Genomic DNA, 21,974 nt, shown 5'->3' on the forward strand with positions numbered 1-21,974 from the left:
GAACGAAGATGAGAAATTTCTCTTTTCTCTCGATTAAGGCGGCGGGGAGGAGGAGGGGGGGGGGAGGGCGAGGAGAGGAAGAGGCAGACACCTTGCATGGCCCACGTAACGACGGTATAACGAACGAGGTACGATAAAAATGCGAGGAATGCGCGATGGTGCGCGCCGCTGCCCGACATTGAAATGAGCCTAACGGAGAATTCTATACGTTTGAGAAATTGTGCCGCGCGCGATTTAATCGTAGCCGGTTCGATTTTAAGAAGGCAGTGCAAAGCAAGTAGCGTCGTAAAGATATGCACATTTAGATGATCCTTGAGCAATTAAATTCACAAAGAGGCTCGGAGGGAGGCTTCAAACACCTTTCTAGCGTATCGCATAAACGGCGTAATGCGGAACTTTGCAATGTGTGTTCCATTAATTCTCTCCTAACGCCAAGTTCCAACACCTGACAATACCTGAACAACACCTCACTAATCTCGCCATAATATTTACCGATTGCCACTAATTGTACGTCAAGCTTAGATAATCCCCGTTAATAATTCCCGCTAATATCACGATCCCGCGTGCGCAAATGCCGCTCGTGCAGCAGCTTATCTATATCGTCGCCGAGAAATACGAGGCAAAACTTGGCGGAGAGTTGCACTCTTAATTCGTCTCTGAACCTCTTTAGAGCAACTTCTTTTATCGGCAAATCAATAAGCGCGCCGATGAAATAAATGCCGCTCTTTCCACCGAGCTCGCTCTCGGGGTCGTTTGCTTTTAGTTTACTTTTAGCGGCGTGATACCGCTGCTCTCACCTGGCGTTTTGCCTGGAGACCTTGTCCCGGCGGAATTCCATGAGCGCCTGCTGCAGCCTGGCATTCAAGATCGAGGCGAGCCGTCTTGCGGTAGACTCCTTGCTGCACAGGGCCGCGTGACACCTCAATTCGGGCCTCAGTCTGCGGCCCTCGTGCCGGTACACCCAGACAAAGAGTCGCGGGTGAGTGGCCGGGGCCGTGCAGTAAGTCACACGGTGGGCCCAGTACTCGGTTAGGCCGTGGTCCTTGGTGGTCGCGGTCAGGCCACCGTTGGTCACCGTCAGCCTCATGGTGACGTCCGGCCTGTTGCTGCCTACGTAGTTCCGCCATAGGGTCGACACGGGCTTCTCGACGCAGCCTTCGCCTGCGGGAGAGAGAAGGCGTGAAGAATTAATTTCAGAAGTTACTGGGTATATAGCTACATAGAGGTGTTGCTAGAATGTTGCAATACGCTCCCTGCAGGGGAGAGGTCTTTTGAGCCTTCGAGCATGGAAGGATCTGTAATTTCGGGGAGCTTCACGCGGGAACGTTTGTTCGAGCCGTCGAAAGTAACGTCACGCTATGTTATGCCGATGTCTCCGCGCGGTACTTTCTACAGTTCATTATGGACATTGACGCATAATCAGACGCTCAGAAATGCCGCTTCTCGCACGACACACGATGAAAGGTATGCCGCGCGCGGTTCAAGCGAAGTATGTCACTTTAGGATCACAGATCTCGCATACCTATACGTATGCGTATACCTATTACGACATCCCCAGCTGCGTTCGAGAGCTCGTGTGAGAGACGTCGGCATGTATACATACGTACGGGATAACTACGTTCCACGTTATACTCCGGGGGCCACATCCTGACTTTCGATACAGTTCGAATCGCTGCTACGCGCGCCGCCTTGGATCGCTTTGCCAATTTAGAGATACAGGAAACGCAAGTACAGTTACTTAGAGCTCGAAAGCGAGCCGTGCCGGCGGGCGAAATAGAGAACAGAGTGAGAGAGAAAGAGAGAGGGAGAAGCAGGTAGAATGGTGCAGGTTGAATGAGAAAAAGGAAAAACGTGAAAGAGAGAAAGAGAGAGAGAGAGAGATGTTGACTTGGAACAGGTAGGTGCACGCCAAAGACTCTCGTGACCCGCTATTCGCGAAAAAAAAAGAATAAACGCGATTCGTCGCTCAAACCTGAAAGTGGTGTTGCAAAAAAAAAGTGTAGCACGTGTGCTGCTTATCGACGCAAAGATATGTACCGTATTTGCACTCTAATCCAAGAGGCAATGACAATTTAAATCCCGATACGAGTGGCTGAATGTCGTTCTGTATAAACAGGATTTTTCATCGCGCTCGTGGCATGGAAGATTTCGTAGTGACGATCTTCGCGGACGTCACAGAAAGCCGTCATCCCGCGCGAAGTTCTTTATAATTACAAATTGAGCTCGATTCATACAGGTCATGTTGTAAAACGAACAAAATGATTCTATAAATGTTTATCAACCTCGCGGATCTTCGACCGCCACGTCAATCGAGATCGGACAAGATAATTACCGGTGACTTTCTGGGACGATAAAAAAGCTTTATGCATCTTAAAGCGATATTTTAGATCGGTCATTATGCAAATAGCGCGTTACACGCGTAGTCTTATAACGTCATCGGAATTTATATGCAGGACGGCTCGATAATGTTTTCGACGAGACACGGAAAGCGAGAAAGCGTAGAATGGAATAGAAATAAAACGTATACATTCAGGAAACTGGAAGATGAAACATTTACGTCAGAGATTCGATGGTCAAACATTGTAAATATTTTGTCTTAAGAATAACATTCACGGAAATTCACGGTGAATTTAATACTTTGCGATCAAAAACTGTTTTCTGATGTAAATGAAGATCGAAGATCAAGCATTTCGTCCGCAGCTTTCTGTCTAATCGGTTAGTTTGATATGAATGAAAAATTTTTCATTTCTACCGAAAGAATTTATGAACTCAAAAAATATAGCTTGTCGATCATAATCGCATGTAGATTCCAATACTTGAAGAATTATGTGATAGGAGCTGTAAAAGCATAACGTAACGAGTAACGTCGCTGTCATGTTCAACTCGACACGATGGGCTCGCAAAGGGTTAAATATATTAATTAAATATTAATTCTGTACGTAAACGCGTTAAGACGGCAATTGATTATAATTACAAAAGAATTAGCAGTGTAAGGTGGTTTATATGAAGAGTTCACAACTATTACCGGGTAATACGTATCTAAGATACAATAATGAAGCGCTTAAGATGCATTACAAGCTCTTTAACGCATCTCTACGATCATTAGTGCGCGATCAAACAATTGCGAAATGTATGCAAGTGATAACTATGATTGCGGGAGAAAGTACGTCTATAAATCAGAGGCGGCTAAAGAAACGTCATAGCGCTGCAAACGCTCTCCTGATATCTCCATAGTCATAGTGTATTTCTAATCCAACAATTATCAAATAATGCAAACCACTGTTATTGCAGATAGCAGCTCTCTACGGGCCACGTTTAAATAGAGGAGTGAGTTGTGTCAACGTTTCTCGCACGAGACCGACCGATGTAGATAAAGAAGTGACGTGGAAACTGAACACCTGCAGCGTGTTTATTGCAATCCCATGTGCATGCACGTGGAGGAGCTTTGTAATCGGAAGCAGATGATTAAGAGGCGTATCGATTTTAGCAACATTTAATCGTCGCTCGAAAGCGACGTGACAGCCCCGAACGTCTGTCCACGGATCGGGTGCGTCCTCCTAGAATCCGACGAGTCCGTTATTCCGGGAAAGATGCGATCTCTGTTTCCGACTGTTGTTTCATTGCGCGATTCCGCAAATCGTCCGCGATACCCGTAACACGCGAATCTTCGAAACGGCTCGCGTTCCAGAGGATCTCGTTTTCGCGTGTGAAAGGCGTTAATTAAATCTCAAAACTGCACGAGTGATGAATCGATGTTTCTCGCGTTCAGGTTCGATCATACCGAATATACTTTTAACGAGGGGGGTGGGGCGGGGGGGGGGGAGGAGAACGTCGTGTCTCTTGTTTCCGAGCGCCGAGAGAAAGCACGCCTCGCCGCCGATCGAGATCCACGCCGCAATCGAACTGTGACCGGCTGACTCGGATGGAAAAAGGCCATCGAAAATCGCATGCAAATAAATCACCGGACAACAATGGTCCCGGCCTGTCTGCGTAATTTGCGTATAGGAAGCCTTATGTACGAGACCGTTGGAGCAACATTTTATTCCGAGCGTGTCCGGAGAAAGCGCGCGCGGGGAGATTCGATAAAAGCGATCCTTCGCCGCAGGTGAAACGGCCGCATTGGCGTGCCGCGAAGTTCTTTTCCGTTGCAATAAATTTTTCAAGCGAGAGGCTCCGCGAGAGTAAAGAGGCGAACCGACGGAAGTATCTTGTTCTCCGTAATTACAAAAGCAGATTCGATTTTAAAGTTCAACTCTCGCCATACATGATGTATTTATTAGATTATACATATGTATATGTGTAATAATTATATATGTATATATATATATATATATATGTATATCATATAAAACGTAATTACTAAACATTTATATAGGTCTCTCACTCGTATTTAAATTATAATAAAATTACGCAGTTAAAGAACAAATTTTTCTGTAACTCATTCAAATTTCCATTCGGTTGGTTCCTTATTCACCGAACGTTTTTTCATATTTCCCGAAAGATAGAGGATTGAGCCGAGTTAGAGAAAAAAAAATCAACGAAAATTGATTCCGAGGCAGGAATATTCGCCGCCCGTGACGATCTATCGAGTTGCGCGAATATATTGCGATCGAATTATTGCGAACGGAAAAACAGACGGTCTGGAACGACGCGGAACGGGAAGCAACCGGCGCGGCGCGGCGCGGCGAGAGAGGGCCGTGCACCGTAGTACGACCGGGTCGTCATTGCCATCGGACTGTGACACTCGGCGCGTTTCAGCGCTTCGATATTATTCAATTAAGAGATAACGACTGCGCCCGTCGTCGATTTTCCCTTCGTTAGCCGGTACCCGCCGCGTCGGTCGCGCTCGCTCCGCACTTCTGCGCGCGAGGAACTTCGAGAAAACCGCGCGCGCGCGCGCGGCGCGCACCCGCGGAACGCCGCGCGAGAAACTTTCCACCGAGAAAACGCCGTTTGCGTCGCATGACGAGAGCGAATGTCGCGTGCATTGTACGCGGCCGGACGATGAATAACGTTGTATGAATGTGGAGTAAACGGTGCGGTAACGGGGCCGCATTATTAAAGCGAGGAGAGTCATTGTCGGGAAGACCCGCGGCACACTCTCGGGCGAGCGCCTCCGCCGCGCCGTGTCATCCACTTCGCGTAATTGCCGTGGCCACACATTTGTGTGCATCAATCATAAATTTTACTTGCACTTAATTACAAATCAACTCGAGAGCGACAGTGAAGTGTGTTCCCCAGTTCGCCAAATGGTACAAGTTGGAAACAGCTGTGAGTTCCGATAAAGGTCACAGACTTTTTTTTTTAAAGATCACAGACGAGGTAAAAGTTTCGATGAATAAGATTCGAGTGTCTGACTTGGCTGCCTTGAAATATTATTAATATAATGGGATCATAAAGAAAGTACTTATTTACACTGACCTACGTCACGCGAAAAAAAAAGAGATCGACAAGCTCCTACGGATATTTCTGCAATATTCTCGTCGGTGGTTTCAACTAAACGTAACGTAAAAGAAGATGCAGATATATTTGTGTGCCTGCATTGAAAATATCAGCTAAAAAGGGGATAAAAAAAGGAGAAAATAAATTGATCAATTTAATTATTAATCATTTACATATTGCAATAAAGAAATGGAAAATCATAGAAAATCTCAAAAAATGTACTGTTATAAATTTGATAAAAATTTGATAATCAGTTTTTTTTTTATTACGTTGGTAGTTCTTAGTCTTACAATTAATTATCTTGCTCATTTGGAAAGGATTGTAAAAAAAACAAATATTTTTCGGAAAGAAATATAATCTTATCTGCCTCAATTTATCGTTATTGACAATAATGACGAATGATAGTCGTGTGTACTAAATGTTAATGCATCTTCAATGCATGTAAATCATTTCACACATCAACGAGAGGAACTGTTATGGGGGATACAATTTATAACGCGCGCGACATAAAATTGGATATAAAAGTAATTAATTATTAATGTATGTGTAATGTATGTATAATTTACTAAATATTAATGTATTAATTATTAATTTATAACGGTTTAATATTAATACGGAAATATCTTCGAGATTATTCATTGGTGCGTTGCTCATCTTTTAAGAGCCTTGATCTAGCCTCATAATTATACAATACGCAACGCTCTAAAAAATCGACGAAGAAGTCCCGAAAGCATAATAATTTAGCAACGTACGGCAAAAATCTCGAGGAATAACTTCGCCGTACGTGACCGCATACTATGTTTTTTTCCGACACCGCCACATGTTTTTCTGACATTTATCGCATACTTTTTACGAGCAGTTCCTGACTTTATTGTTTTTCACGAAATTACTTGTCCTCGAATATAATTTCAAACCGAAGAGCAATCGAAATTCATATCGTAAACGAACTGATCTATTTCTGCGTTTACTGGCATAAACGCTGCAATAATTTCTAGTTATATAAAAACAGTAAAAATACATATGCTCGTGCGATTATTATCTTGATAGATTATGAAATATCAAAGACAAGAAGAAAATTGCTCTAATTACACTGCACGTTACCAATCGAGGCGTATTCTCGATATTCACATTCATCAATAATGTTACTTTACGTCAATTATTCTCTTTAATTTCGTGACTAATAGCTCAATGTCTCTTTTTATCAGTTTCGGGAAAATATCCGAACATTATATTTCTTGCGGTCTCTACTTATTATTTAAAGATGACGCTCACGCCTTCGCACGAGATACGTGATCCTTGAGTGAAGAAGTAATCGAAACTCCCGAGAAAATGTTACAATTTCCGAAAAGAAAAAAAAAAAAAAAGAAAACTTAATTTTCTCATGTATGTACCACCCGCAGCCACGTCGTATCGTGATTCTGAAAATGGGTTGCTGTCTTCACAGAAGTGAACAAGTGGGTAATTAATGAAAAGCGAAACACGTCTGAAAAAGTTTCTAGATAACTAATACAATCGTCGGTGAAAAACATAAGTGCTGATTTCGCGCTTTCCTGGTATAATTCCCAACTTATCAGACACGCACGGTTGTGTAATTTATCGGCGATACAGTAGGGAATTCTGAGACGTGTCTCTCAGATCACATTCCAGCATCGCGATTGGATTTAAATGGAGTTACACGCGCGGTTTTCAATGTCGTGTAAATCAAACTACTTATAAAAAAGAAAACGAGAATATAATATTCACGCTTCGTGTTCGAAGCAATTTCGCATTAATTACAATGATTTCGTAGAAATCAGAAAAAAATGTGTTCTCTTTTAGTTTTAAGTCTCTTGCGTCGTTAATTTAAGATTAAGATATTACTGATTTCAATATTAATCTACCGCTCTTGCCAAAGATTTTTTAATCATAAAAAATATTTCCTCCTTTTATTTGTCATAATTAAGAAAATTTATAATTTTATAATCGCGTAATGCGTTTGTTATACGTTTTGACGTAGTGTGACATTTATGTAAATTAATTTAAACAATTGTTTATTATTAATTGCAATTTTTTAATCAGATAATATAACCAGAGAAAAGATACAAATCATGTTTGAAGGTTCTATTATATAATTATATTATACTGTGTAAAATTCGATTTATTTTCTAAGTTTTTTATAAATTGTAATTAAAATATAAGATTAAAAATTACAAAAGCCAGCAAAAAAATGTGAATAGCCCATTCAGCTACATAATGAATGATCTAGTCTCGAAGCTAAATCTTGTAAATTTGCTCCAAAAAAATTCACAATATTCGCGGCGTATTAACGGTTCTGCATGTATAATAAAACATCTCGTAAAAAAATTCAGATACTTCTTTCAACAAATAAGTAGCTTATGCTAAAGGGGGATAACTTTTGATGCTTTTTTTCCAAATTACTTTTCCCTATGCAAAATAAAAATGCACGGAGGACAAAAAAGATTGCGTATTCTTCTGGAAAGCGACGTGAAGGTCGACGAGAACAAGTTCGAGGCAAAACTGGAAACGGCCGCGTGAATTCGATGAAGGACCGGTAGCGACGTATACACGGAATTTTTTTATAATCTTTTCATTCCTTGAATCTCTCACAACCTCGGGCACGCCGATAACCCTCACAAGCTAAAAATCATAATTGTGAATCTGGATGCGCGCTAGTGCTGGTGTAGAGACAGCATTCCGAAATGTTAAAAATGGATCTTTTACAGATTAGTCTACGGCGGGGCTATCGTGTTCTTCGTATCTTTTCTTTTAAATCTAATTGTGAGCCAACTTGTGTTTTAATATCGTTATCGATGTGCCGCAATAAAAGAGATACATTCAGAATTAGATTTAAAATATCTGGATTTACTAAATGGCACTGTTTCCAAGATACGTAATTATAATAATTGTAATAAATGGATTATAAATTTTGCATCTCAAACATTTAATAGTAAATTAACAATTTTGGTCAAACGTAATTCGAATCTTTGTACGCAGTTCTAAAAGATTATACAACATATTTTTTGTTTCACGCTCAGATCTTAAAAATTTTGTATTATAAAGCATAAACAACAACAAATTGCATGCGCCTTGTTATCGCCGACTTTGCTCGTTGTGGCTCGTTGTACAACGTTAATCAATCCGATAAGACCACGTCCGCCTTATAATAACAGGAGAAATAATTTTTGAAGAGTAACGAAATTAATCTTACATACGATACGCGCTATTGAGAGGAAGTACAGTTGATACACATACGACGAACCTACGTCACGTCGGTGTGGTTAAGTTATTCTCGATCGGAAACTCCGCATTTTGCTTTTAGACCCCTCGCGTACATGTATCAGCACGTAGTGATCAAAAATACAAACACGTCGGTTAAACCTGTCGCGATAAAGAGTCAAAAGCTATTTATAGTCCGTGTTCACGCCACTATTTGGCTCGCTAAATGAAATTGTCGTCCTTATACATTCAATGACACGTACCTCCCACTTTAAAGAAGATCTACCGGTGAAAATTTCGCCGGTAAACAAATCCTTAAAACGCACGATTTCAAAACGAAAATATATACGGTAGAATACGGTAGAAATATATACGAAAGAATCAAGAATGAAGGTGCAGAAAAAGTCATTTATACAGGTATGTCGCATGCGGAATTCTTTGAAAAAAAAAAATCTCAAATTCTATCTTATAAGCCCCTCGTATACTTCTTTTACCGTACTCACGTCAGCAATCTGTTAATACGTTTATTTGTTTTACCATGTTTGTATCAATTAAAGTTTTTCAGCTACGCGCGTCCGTCTCCCGATTTCTCACGCCTAGCGCGAAATGCGACCGCCGATTCCGGTTACGGTTTAAAACGCGGCATATTGCGGCAATGTAAGTATATACGGGCCGCGAACATATAAGTACGATCGCGCACGCAACATGTGTCTTGAACGGTACGCGCCGCCCCGCATCGCCGGATACCCCGGGGACAGCCGCGAATTAATTAATCGCCGAATAGGCGTTAGCGCAAGCCGTTAATAATAGCGATCGGCCGGTGACGATTAAGGCCGATCCAGCGCGACGGCGGCGAAGATATGTGCGGAGAAAGTCCGGCCGCGGCCCCGTGCCGTGTACGCCTATGTCCGGTCATTGCACCACATAATTCCTTCTATACCTTTTTTTCTCCACTTCGCGCTACGACGACGACCTAACCGCGCCTAACATCGGGTGTCAGGACGGAATGTCATCGCGGACGCTTCCCCCTCACGCGTGTTATCGCGTTTCGGCACATTTCGTTTCCCTTCCCCCCGTGCTTCGCGCTCGGGGCAGGACGAGACCTAATAACCGGAAGGTTCTCGTTTCGCGCACAACAACGGGGAATAAAACGGGGTAGGGCACGTGACAGTAGGAGTCACGTGCCGTCTTTCATTGACACATCGGGAATCGCGTTTTCAGAAGTTTTTGCACTTTCTCGTCGGCACCACAATTCTTCCTCGGCAAACTTGAAGCCGGTTCTCGCTCAGCAGGAGCCTCCATGTAATCTATGTGAATGAATTTATGCGATCGTGGCCTCTCAAGTTTCAAGATTGAGTAACCCAACAGCTAAATTTTTATTGAGTTGCATTTCTTGTTGAGAAAGACTGTAAACAGAGTTATAAATAAAGCGCTTCAGTCGAATCAAGATTTTTTCCAAGAGACAAATAATGAAATGCTATATCCATTTTTTTCGAAATTCGAGCGGCAAATAATACTTTCATCTGCATCTTTTACAGATTTCATTCAATCAATATTTAAGAGATTAATTAGCATTTCTTTTCGTCACTCATCAACGGTAATTCGACTCCAGATTCAGTCGAAGAGTTCGCCGACTGATCTTCAAACTTTAATGCATCGCTTCGAAAATCTCCTAGCTCGCGAGAGGGTGATTTAACGTCGAGACGACGGGAAGGGTGAGATTCACGAGCGACGAATGCCAATACAGAATTGATGGTGACCTCGCTACTTGCTGATGTATCGGTCGTAAGAAGTATCGCGCACTTCCGGTTGGTCATTCACGCGGCAAGGCTGCACGATCGAGAATATGGCGTATACGCGACGTGTATCTATCGTTCTTAATTGCCTCTTATCTGAACGCATGATTATTCGAAGTATCGGGAACTTTCTTTCATCGTTCGGAACAACTCGATCGAAACGAAGGCGAAATGTCGGCGAGAGACTGTCGACTCGAGGTTACTGATAAAATATCGGTATGTTACTTTTGCAAATAATACGCGATTTGCATAGACATTCACGAACAAATAGGCTTTAGGATAAATCCGGCTCTCAATAAACGGCTACTTGGATACGATAAACCTGAGAAGTGTGTGGTTCAATTAGTCGTGCGACGCAGTTTGGAATTAATGAAAGAACGGTTTATTCGTGAACGTATTATTTATCATAAATGATAATCGACTCGATTTAACATAACTGCTTGGGGGGGTACTTTTTTTTACATACGCGCGTGTTTGCAATTCGATTAATTATGCGCAGTGCATACGCCGTTGGCGATGACGCAACATGCGCAAAAATTGATTCGAAATATACATGTACTTCGAGCGTATATGTATATTTATTTCACAAACTTAATAACTAATTTGTATGTATTAAAAATGACGTTGGCAAAAATATCGAATGCTTTCAATGTCTGTAATATTAATAATTCACCTGTAATCTTTTCACATCATTCTAATTTTTACGTAGAAGTATTTCTTTTTTTTTGTTCTTATGATTTATTGACTGTAAATAGCCTGAGGTATAACAATTAAAACAAGTTACGACAGCCAGTAATCCATATGAAACAACTTAATCTTTTACTTTATTGTGGTTTTTACTTTTTATTATTATTAATTTAATATTAATAAAAAGTTAGTTTTGAGAATATCGCAATGTATATTTTTTTAATACATCCAGTAAAAAAAAAACACATACCCCTTCTCTCCTTTTCTTATTCGTAAAATTACAATCTCTGTAGCGGTAATTTAACACAATATCGAAATTTTATTCAAAGTATCACACTTACCCTTGGCCCATCCGGTCAGCACATTTCCGAGATACGCGACTTTGTAGGAGGGATCGTATTCGGTAATCGACGCGTTGCCTCTGTGCCTCCTCCAGAGCCGGCCCAGTCCTCTCTTCAAAGACCTCAGTGTCCTCTGGCCGAACTCCTTGCCCGCGCTGGAGGGCTGCACCGTGCCGTCGGTCTCGTCGATGGGATCCGCGACCACGTCGCCCATCGTCTTCATGGTCGCGCGTTTGTTTCTCACTCGCGGGTAATCACTCGTCGAATTTTTTCTCGCAGTTTTGCTTCGCGCGTTGAAGAAAGTCCGCAACCTCTCGGCCGAGGTCACCGCGCTACATTGTGCTGCCACTTTCGTCGCGCCTCGTATTTCGTTCGAGGGAACGAGATACTAACGAGATCTCGGGGGCGGATCTCTCGACTTCTTCCTATACTCCGGCCGGCGTGAAAGAGAACCGAACTCTTGAGATCGCGATTGGCGATCGAAAGAGAGAGATTGCGAAACTCGAATGGACCGTCGTCGGCGCTAAGCGGCCGCTAATATACGTATAAGCGACTGTCGATCGGTCAGAAGCTGTCATTCGCCGTGCCCCCCAAGGCCGTATAGCTCTCCTCGATCGTTATTTGCGCGCGCGCGGAAAGATCGCGGCTTCGTTCTCTCGTGCGACCCCGCGTGTCATCTCCTTTCCTTCCGCCACTGCGCGCTCCTCCTGCCCGCCGGCGAGGTTCACGATACGTCTCTGAAACAGAAACAGGATGATTTGTTAATGCAAAAGTCATTTCTTCGGAGCAGCCGACCGGTTATTGCGTTTCGGCTCCGCGCGAAATAAAAACTGTGCGACCTTACGTCTCTCGGTGAAAAAATATCATTTTTCTTCCGACATAACGAGAATCTCTCGATCGAAGATGCGCGAAATAAATTGCGGAAGCGCTCGGATCGATCGGAATTTATTGGACCTCGAATACTGGGAACTCGCATACGGCTTGGCATCCTTCAAACGTGACGGATTTTTTAAACGCTGCTCGATATTTTCGAGAAAGTTTTTGATCAGGTCGTACTCAAATAGATAACCAACTAAGAAACTTTCTCCCGTGCGTTCTCTCTCGATATCCGATTAGAAAAAAGACAAAGAGACCGAAAGATGTAAAAGTCAGAGTTGCGACGTAAATAAATTAGTAGTCCAGATGCAGGAATATAATTAAAGGAATAAAAAAAAATCTGTCGTTTCTTTTTTGCAAATAGATTGTCCGCATGAATTAGAAATTGATGTCACAATCGTTGAGTTTTCACGATTTTCTTATTATTTCTCGCGGGGATCAAGAAAGCTAAACTTAAAATAGAAAGTGCCGCTAATAAAAATACATATGTGGGAGAAAGTCATGGTACTGATAACGAGTGCGGCGCTCCAAATACGTGCAAAAGTCATAAGATCATAAAAACTGGGCCGCACGGAGGCGTCTATCGTCTCCGTAAAAAGAAAACACAATAATATTAAAAGTGCTCGAATATCCCCTTTCCTCCCGCAGAGCTCTGAAAAGAACGTATAATTATTAAATAAGACGCTATTTCGATCAATATTAAATCAGTTTTTTTTCTCCTTCCCTCCCGCCCGACTCGACGCCTCGTGCAACGTTCAAGCGTATAATCGATATAAACAAGAACTAGATTGCCTTTCTTATAAAAACCGCGGCAACGTTGAAAAATTAATTTTCGCGTAACGTAACGAGCTCGCATGTAGAACGTGCATTGATAAGAATTTAAACGGGGACGCGAGGTGAGGCGAACTTACGGTTTGGTGGATTTTTAGTACAAGGCTGTTGTGCGCCATGCGCTTGTTTTAAGATCGTATTATACGAGAGTGTGAGTGCGCGTTCGTCCGGTCAATTTATCTCACCGGAAATTACGGTTTTCACCGGAAATCTTGCGGCCGGGCTGCCGCGAGATTTCTCGATCATCGCTAAAATCCCCGTTTAACGGATCTTTTGTCGTAACGAATTCCATCGACCGTTAATAATCGACGAATATGTTAACATACATTAAACTAAGATATATATATACATTAATTATAATACGCAATAATTATACAGAAATAAAGAAGAATATTTCACTCGATTCTGTGTTTTCCTGATTATTCGACAGAATTAACATTTTTAAAGAATGTTAATTCTATGCGATAAAAAAATCGATCGCAATTACAAATTTCAGTTTTTCCGCGGGGAATTATTTTGCGCACTGCTGGAGCAGCATACATAGCGGTCGGTCGTCTCTAACGCATTACGAAAGAGAAGCCCGGGAAAAACATTTCCGGACTCGCATGAATATTTTTCGCTTCTTCTGATGCGTTTCTCCAGTCCTAAAACTGTCTATCATCATTCGCTAAATATCCCGCATTACCGCGGCGCTGCTATGTTGTTTACGAATATTTCTCATAATTGAAACATGTGCGGCCAGCGTGGATAATCGTCTTTGTAGGTATAATCGGCATCAGTTATGCAGCGACAGGTGGACTCTTGTTGTTTAGACCGGCGCGACTTGCAGCATTTCTTGCAAAATAACGCAAAAGATAAAAATTACGATGGCGCTTTCGTAACTCGTCGGCTGCGCAGAAAGCTCCCTTTTGGTATGCACAAAATAAATGATTGCAAGATATAGAAATAACGTTGAACGAGAGTAACCTTTCGGATACTTGAAGAAGCTATTAGTAAAGTTAATAGTAGAGAGAATTCTTTTGAATCTTTACAAAATTATTCCTCAAACTCATTATGTAATGACGTTCTTGCGCGATACACATATCCTCCACCTATCAATTAGTTACGTAATCACATACGGAGTAAATAGGCAATCACCAGATTGCAACGGTCAACATTCGTGTTGTCTGTTTGTCCATTTAGTGGTGTTATCGCTAACTTTGAATCTAAGTGAGAAAATTAATGATCTGCGTGCATTAAGACTGCCAATGCGCTGCACGAATCATTTTTTTTCCCCAAGCAGAACTTCGCAATTAGAAAATGTGAATCCTTAAATACGCTTCCATGAAACGTACGCTGACAATGAGATATTTTAAAATTAATGTTTTATAAGATTTTTTATGAATTCCTCTCCGATGTAAATACAGCAGTAGTCTTTTTGCCAACAATTTTTTCTCGCGTCGAGCACACATGCGAAACACGCACGATTATCGCGTAGAAATAACTTTGATAAAAAAAACTGTTCTTAAAAACACTTATTTTAAAAACGTATACTTTTAATGTACTTATAAAAAAAAAACGAATCAACTTGTCACAATAATGTAAAAAACATTGAAGCTTTTTAATTAACGATTGCATAATATTATAGACGTAATCAAGCAAATACATGTATTTCGCACGAATCGAAAGAAGAAATAAAAAAAGGGGAGAAACCTGCACTATTGATATACTTCGCAATTAGAAAATGTGAATCCTTAAATACGCTTCCATGAAACGTACGCTGACAATGAGATATTTTGAAATTAATGTTTTATAAGATTTTTTATGAATTCCTCTCCGATGTAAATACAGCGGTAGTCTTTTTACCAACAATTTTTTCTCGCGTCAAGCACACGTGCGAAACACGCACGATTATCGTGTAGAAATAACTTTGATAAAAAAACTTTTCTTAAAAACACTTATTTTAAAAACGTATATCTTTAATGTACTTATAAAAAAAAAACGAATCAACTTGTCACAATAATGTAAAAAACATTGAAGCTTTTTAATTAACGATTGCATAATATTATAGACGTAATCAAGCAAATACATGTATATCGCACACGGAAAGAATAATTTTGCTGAATCCAAATCTGAAAATAATTTTTGTTCAATAATCAAAATAATTTTGTACGAAAGTCAAACTAATTGCTGGAATATCAAAATATAGCGTTTTATAGCAATGCTTATCAGTTTTAACATCCCAACAAATTATTTTGATGATTCAATAAAAAATTATTTTCAGATATGTTTTTAGCAAAATTTTTAGACCTTTCAACAAAATCGTTCTTTCCGTGCACGAATCGAAAGAAGAAATAAAAAAAGGGGGGGCACTATTGAGATACTTTTCGATACGAGAACTTTAAATTTAAAATATACGACTTCTTTTGAATAAGAGTTTACCAAATCTTTTAGAATCTGGTTTTAAAACCTGTCAGTTCGCAACGGGGCGAAAGAAATATGCGTTTCGGTCACTGCGTTTTTACAATCGAGAGACTCGTCAAGATTCGCATAGATTCGCATAGATTTCGAAAAGATTCGCAAGGAGTATAAATATATTCCCGTGTAGCATAATTCTTCGAGGCTCCCGAGACTGTAGGTTTAAAAAAAAATAGCCGGCGGGATTTGCATCTGCGTAAGAGAGGCGCGACGGATGCCCGCGCGAGGATCTCCCTAGACGGAGAACCAAGTGTGATTTACTGGAAATAAATCGCCAGGGATTTATTGGCCGTCCGTCGTCGTCGTCGTCGTCGCGTAACTGAAAACGTTTATATGCGCACGTAGCGCAGGCAGACGATGCATAAAACGACGCCCGTCCAATTGCACATCGCCACGACGAGAGTCATCGTCGTCGCCGTGCGGATCAAGTAGCGTTACGTCAGGACTGACATTGGCCGCCACACCTGCGGGACTGTCTTGCCCGATGTGTTTTGCGTGAATGAATCGCGTACGTGCGCCTTGGCGCCGCCGCGATGCTCGGTTCTGTAATTTTACCGGATAAAAAGCAGCAAGACACCGATAATTGTGACCGGTCTTGCTCCCTCACGCGAGCCTCCGCGCGGATATTTAACCCCGATGTCGCCGTGCATTAATTAGAATCACGCAAACAGCTTGAGGTCGTGTACGGTCAAGGTGCGCTGCAAAGCGACAGTTGTGTTACAACTGAAATATTGCAATTTAATAAAATCGAATCTTTTCAGTTTAAAGTTAAATTTGAGCTCATATACGTGCGAAAATTAATGGATTTATATATAGACGATATTTATAAATAATATTTTGTAATAATAATAAAGATGAAAATGTTGAAACTATTACAAATTAAAGAAGAGATATAAAATTTAAGTTACATTACTTTAATTCTGTAGATCGAAACTCAATTAATATAATATTAATTATTTTAATTAAATTTTGTAAAATATAATGATGTGAAGAGAAGTTTACGTTTCACTTAGTTTAGAAGTTCAGTTAGAAGTGAGGTTTGCGCATAATTAAAATATTTAATTAAGATAATTTGCACTGTTACACAATTGTGACAATTTGATATAATTATTCTTTAATTATGTATCTCCACTTATTAATAATCATTATATTCATCATCTCATCATCATAGAGAGAAGCTCAGTACTTATATATGACACATAATGACTGCATCAACGAGATCCCATACACGTGCAACTATTTATTGTTATAATTAGTTTTTTCTAATAAATAGTTACAGAGATTGTACCAAAATAAAAAATAAACTAATGGAATATTCCACCGACACGCGTACGAACGAGCGAGAAATCGTTCGTAATTATATAAAATTGCTCGTCTGAATCTAACTTTTTTCTTAATCTGATATCTGTCTAATGTCATCACTGTATAATTAGATTCTTATTGGCCCTATTTGTCAAATTTATTTACTGTGAAACTTTATTATTGCAAATAGAGAAAGTAGATTCATATATTTCAATGAATTCGCGTATTTAATAAATATATTCATTATTTTTAGTCTTTAACAAGACGGGGATAAAAGAACCAGTAAAATAGAACATTTTTGATAATATAAAATTGTCGGTAGTTGTTAATTAAAAAGTTAAACTGCTCCGTTCAACTTGCTTTAGGACCTCTAAGAATACATATGAATTTGTCGCTTAATTTGTTAGTTTTTAACAAGATGGGATAAAAGAATTGCCAGTAAAATAGAAAATCTTTGATAAAATAAAATTGTCGGTAGTTGTTAATTACACGGAAGAACAATTTTGTTGAAAGATCTAAAAATTTTGCTAAAAACAGATCTGAAAATAATTTTTTATTAAATCATCAAAATAATTTGTTGAAATGTTAAAACTGATAAGCATTGCTATAAAATGTTTTGATATTTTAGCAGTCATTTTGACTTTCGCACAAAATTATTATTAAACAAAAATTATTTTCAGATCTGGATTCAGTAAAAGTATTCTTTTCGTGTAGAAAGTTAAACTGCTTCGTTCAACTTGCTTTAGGATTTCTAAGAATACACATGAATTTGTCGGCTAATCTGGTAGACAATCTTGATGACAAATCTTTTTCTTCTTTATGTAACAGGAAAATCGTTTTTTCTTCTCAGGGGAGGAAAGTGTACGAAGAAATTAATCAGTTCATTGCATATTCAAACTATTCGTGTGTTCATTAACTTATTAGTTCAGCCGTAGCGAAATTTATCAACGTATGAAAAACGCGTGTCACAACAGTCGGATTACGCAGTGCGCTCACGGCGCGATGATGGATTCGTCGGATGCTTAATTGCGGAAATTCCTAGATCGCGGAAAAAGAAACCTGTTTGGCAGCACGACGTTATCACGAGTGATTATGCGTGATTATCATACGCTCACAATGTCGCGCCGCTATACACGGATCATAACTAAAGTTTCCGCCGATACGCTGATGTCGATAACAAGCGAAGGTCTTCCAGGATAAGTCTGGAGTTTATGCTCGTCGCGGGATATGCAAGACATTCTAAAACTCGCCGCGCGTTACTTTTAGAATTCTCTGCCAAGCACGTTTACGCAGCGGGAATTTATAATTGAAGCCCATAATTTGTTGTGATATCATAATTATTAACATTAATTATCTCGCTATTCATGAAAAAGAAGATTTACAAAATTGATCAAGATTGTCTGTGCGTGCAGTATAAGGGGAAAAAAGAAGCGAATAATCATGATTACTGAGGGAAGACATGATAAATTATAAGATCGCGCGAGGGAAAAGCCAATGATTGAGCATCTTATTAACATACAGAATATTGATATGAATTGCTGATATTCTTCCTCGTCCTCTCAACGATGTTATGTATATTGACAAAGTTTCCTCGCGCCGAGATCTGTGAACAGTTCACCGATCAAGTGTTACCGGTTCGTGTACCGACGTCAAGTTTTCCAGTAAAGTCTGCTAATTTTACGCGAATAAGTTTCTTCGCGATTGTAGAAATCTACTCGAATCGCAACCTCGAAAGTTGTTTTTTTTTCTTTCACTGAAAAGGAAGCAAATTCGCGAATTCAGGTGACCTCGAACGTGCAAAGAATCCACGGACACTAAGTACTTGACATTGTGAGAAATATGTCGGGGAGACAATGTGTCGGTATAGAGAGCCATTGTGAAAGAATTACGCTATATTATAATGAATCAGAGGTGACAAATGAACAGGCCTAAATTATTCGCTAGGCGAAATGAAATATTGATCAATATCGATCGTAAATTTAGCTTTTTCAGAACACCGCTTTTCGACACTCGCGTTGAAATGTCTGTATCGGGAATCGAATATGAGGTGGCCGAAGATAACGATCGATTTCACAACGCGCGACTTTTAATATATATACAGTCCAACTTTTTTCCGCCTATATTAATCTTGTAATAACGCTTTTGTTATGTAAGTATGCGTGCGTATGCATGCGTATGTATGTACGTACGTACGTACGTAACATAATTGTCATCATGACACTCATCATTCCGAAGCACTATCATCATCATCATGTTTAAGAGTATAGTATAATTAATCCAATCTTTTTCTCCGTCTATATAATATGCAGCCAATCGGGAGAGATTTAAGGCGAGTCGATTAAAACTAAGTATTAAAAGTTGACAGAGAACTAGTCGCACGAGGATTGACAAAACGTTCTGACGTGCGTCGAAATCCGTGGCCGATTAATCTTACCGATGACTTCATATATTGTCGTTCGATAATTTCTTCGAGCAAAACGCTTCCGTGTATGTGCGTATATACACATGTCAATTGTGTGTCATCGTTGCGAAGCATCATCATCATCATCATCGTTATCACTTATGAATATGTCCTGTCCAATTAAAAGCAATTTATATGCATAATAAGTATTTGATGAATGACGAGAATACTAGAGGTGTGCGAATCAAGCCTTTGCATGTTCGAAATCGAATCGAATCTCTTTAATTCGAATACAAATCGAATCTGAATCAAATTTTCCCAGATTAACATTACTTTAGGCGATCGATTCGAAATCGGACCATTGTTGATTCGAAATTCTCGAACTATTCGATTTCGAATCTTGCAGATTCGAATTCGAATCGAATCGAATCACAATAGATTTGATTCGATTCGATTTGAATTTGAACTATTCGCACATTTCTAGAGAATACGATAAATTTGTGCATCAATGTATCGTGCAACTTCTTGGAAGACTGACTAATCCGCAGAGTCCTAAGAGAAAAAAAAAAAGAAATATTTCCTCGATTTCTAGGATAATCTCTGGTGTTATACCTCTTAACTTCGAATGTAAGAGATCTCAGTTGGAGTTTTTATGAAGAAGTTATTCTAATCTCATTTGTAATGATAATTTCAATTTTGTATAAATTGCCATAAATATATTCTTACCGCGGAGATGTGTAGTGACTCATCTTTTCGGTCTCACGAATACAAAGTATCGAATAATACCCGATCCACACAGTTTGTTTCATTATGAATCAGGTGATCCGATCCCGCTGGGATTTAAAACCCTGCGCTTTTTTTCACGTCTTTCATCGCGTCACGTATAATAAGCCCGACGAAATCTCACGATCGTTGTCGAGCGCTGATGCGGCGAGGGCGACCCAGTATATTCCGTTCTCGCGAAAGTGGCTCGGCTGGTCGCGGACGAATAAACGAAAGAGAGGAGAAGCCGAGTGAAGGCAGAAAGAAAGAGAAAGAGAGAGAGAGAGAGATAGATCGAAAGAAAGATACGGGGAAAGAAAAGGACGTTTTCGCTGCGGTAATTGTTGCGGTGGGCCGGAGATCGCGGAGAAAAAAAAAGAAACGTCTCGGGGATACGAAGAGAAAAGGAGGGAAGGAGATGAGAGAAACAGGGAAGAAATCGAGCATGGCACCTTACCGCATCGCCGTTGTCGTCCCACGATTGTATGCTAAGGCGATACACGCGAGTATATACGCGGATACGTGTTACACCTCAATACGCGTACCCACACTTGCGGGAAACTTGATTTCTAAATGGCTGTCGGCTTGCCGGGATCGCGGGCGCGCGTGTTGCGAAGTATGACTTACGATTGCGAAATTAACGCGAGTCGATGGCTCGGCAGCCGCGGAACTTTTCCGAACGTGAGAGGCGTTCTGCCTAGATGCGCGCGTCTTCGCCGGGTAAATCTGTGCTGCATCTGAGAGAAATTACGACGCTCGGATAATCCGCGCATCCTTAAATACTCGCGTGTCTGAAAATTATGCAGAGTTATAGCGGTTCACTCACCCCGAGGGACTTGCTAGACTCTACTTGGAACGTAATAATATTTAATTATAAAAGATCGTGACATTCTATAGTCTCTTCCTCATAGAAAAGAAGAGAATCGAACAGAGTTTTTAAATAAGATTAATTCAAGATTAATTCAATGTTTGAGAATTAAAGTTTTATTATATAAAACTGCTTAGCGCGGCGTTTCGATATCACTTTGATTTCAAGACATTTATTATCTTTCATTCATATATAATTTACATTGAATGATGATATTTTATACTGTAACAATTTCCTATAGTTAATAAAAGAAGAAAATAAAATTTGCATGCGAAAGTTTACTATATCGAAAGCAAAACAGCGAAGTATCGATATCTTATACACGATAGATTATACGAGGAAAGAACGGAATAAACGGTGCATTGATGATATATAGGAGGATGCAATAAAAACGCGAGTAGGAGTATTCTTGTAACGGGCATCCTCGGATCCGTTGGAAGGCCGTTGACTCCGCAAAACTTTCGCCGGCGCTTTCATATAAAGGCAGATACAAAAGTATAATTTAGACATTATAGAAAAAAAATACTTGATATCGTCTCGGATTGAAATTGATAATCTTGCATCTATGCAAGTGCACGACTTTCCTTTTTATAAGAGACGTCGCATCTTTTATTATCAATGTATATAAGACCTTAATCACGGAATATCGAGAGATTCATAAAATACCTGTTAGATTTGAACTTTTAACGAGCGCTGAGAATCAAAATGATATCCTGTCGCGCACTTAAGCGATTGATTTATTTAAACCGGTAGTATTGCGCACTGAGAAAAATGGTTTGTTTGTACCAACAAGATGTATATGGCTGAATGAATTTTGGTGAAACCAAACAGAATTTCGGATTATAATAAGAGGATTTGATATTGTATTACTAGAACGTTTGATAGACTTTACTATACGGATTTAATTAATATTTTCTAGTTGGATCTACAAAATTTCTGGTTATATTAGTACGCTCTATCGCCACAAAATGGGCATGGGACGAATTCAATTCTCG

General features: G+C 40.0%; 1 protein-coding gene across 6 annotated transcripts in view; it reads right to left on the reverse strand.

Moving 5' to 3' along the window:
- The window catches only part of LOC105462426 (trichohyalin), a 60,337-nt gene that overhangs the window by 5,384 nt on the left and 32,979 nt on the right, over window positions 1–21,974 (reverse strand). For all 6 annotated transcript variants that reach the window (XM_011709005.1, XM_011709007.1, XM_011709006.1 and 3 more), the window contains 2 exons: window positions 11,483–12,219; window positions 798–1,161 (listed from right to left, as the gene is read on the reverse strand). In XM_011709005.1, coding sequence (XP_011707307.1) covers window positions 798–1,161; window positions 11,483–11,705 — 587 coding nt within the window. In that variant the 5' untranslated portion in view covers window positions 11,706–12,219. The remainder of the gene's footprint in view (window positions 1–797; window positions 1,162–11,482; window positions 12,220–21,974) is intronic.

Source organism: Wasmannia auropunctata, unplaced genomic scaffold (genome assembly GCF_000956235.1).
Source record: "Wasmannia auropunctata unplaced genomic scaffold, wasmannia.A_1.0 LD336099.1, whole genome shotgun sequence".
In the NCBI taxonomy this organism is placed as follows: Eukaryota; Metazoa; Arthropoda; class Insecta; order Hymenoptera; family Formicidae; genus Wasmannia; species Wasmannia auropunctata.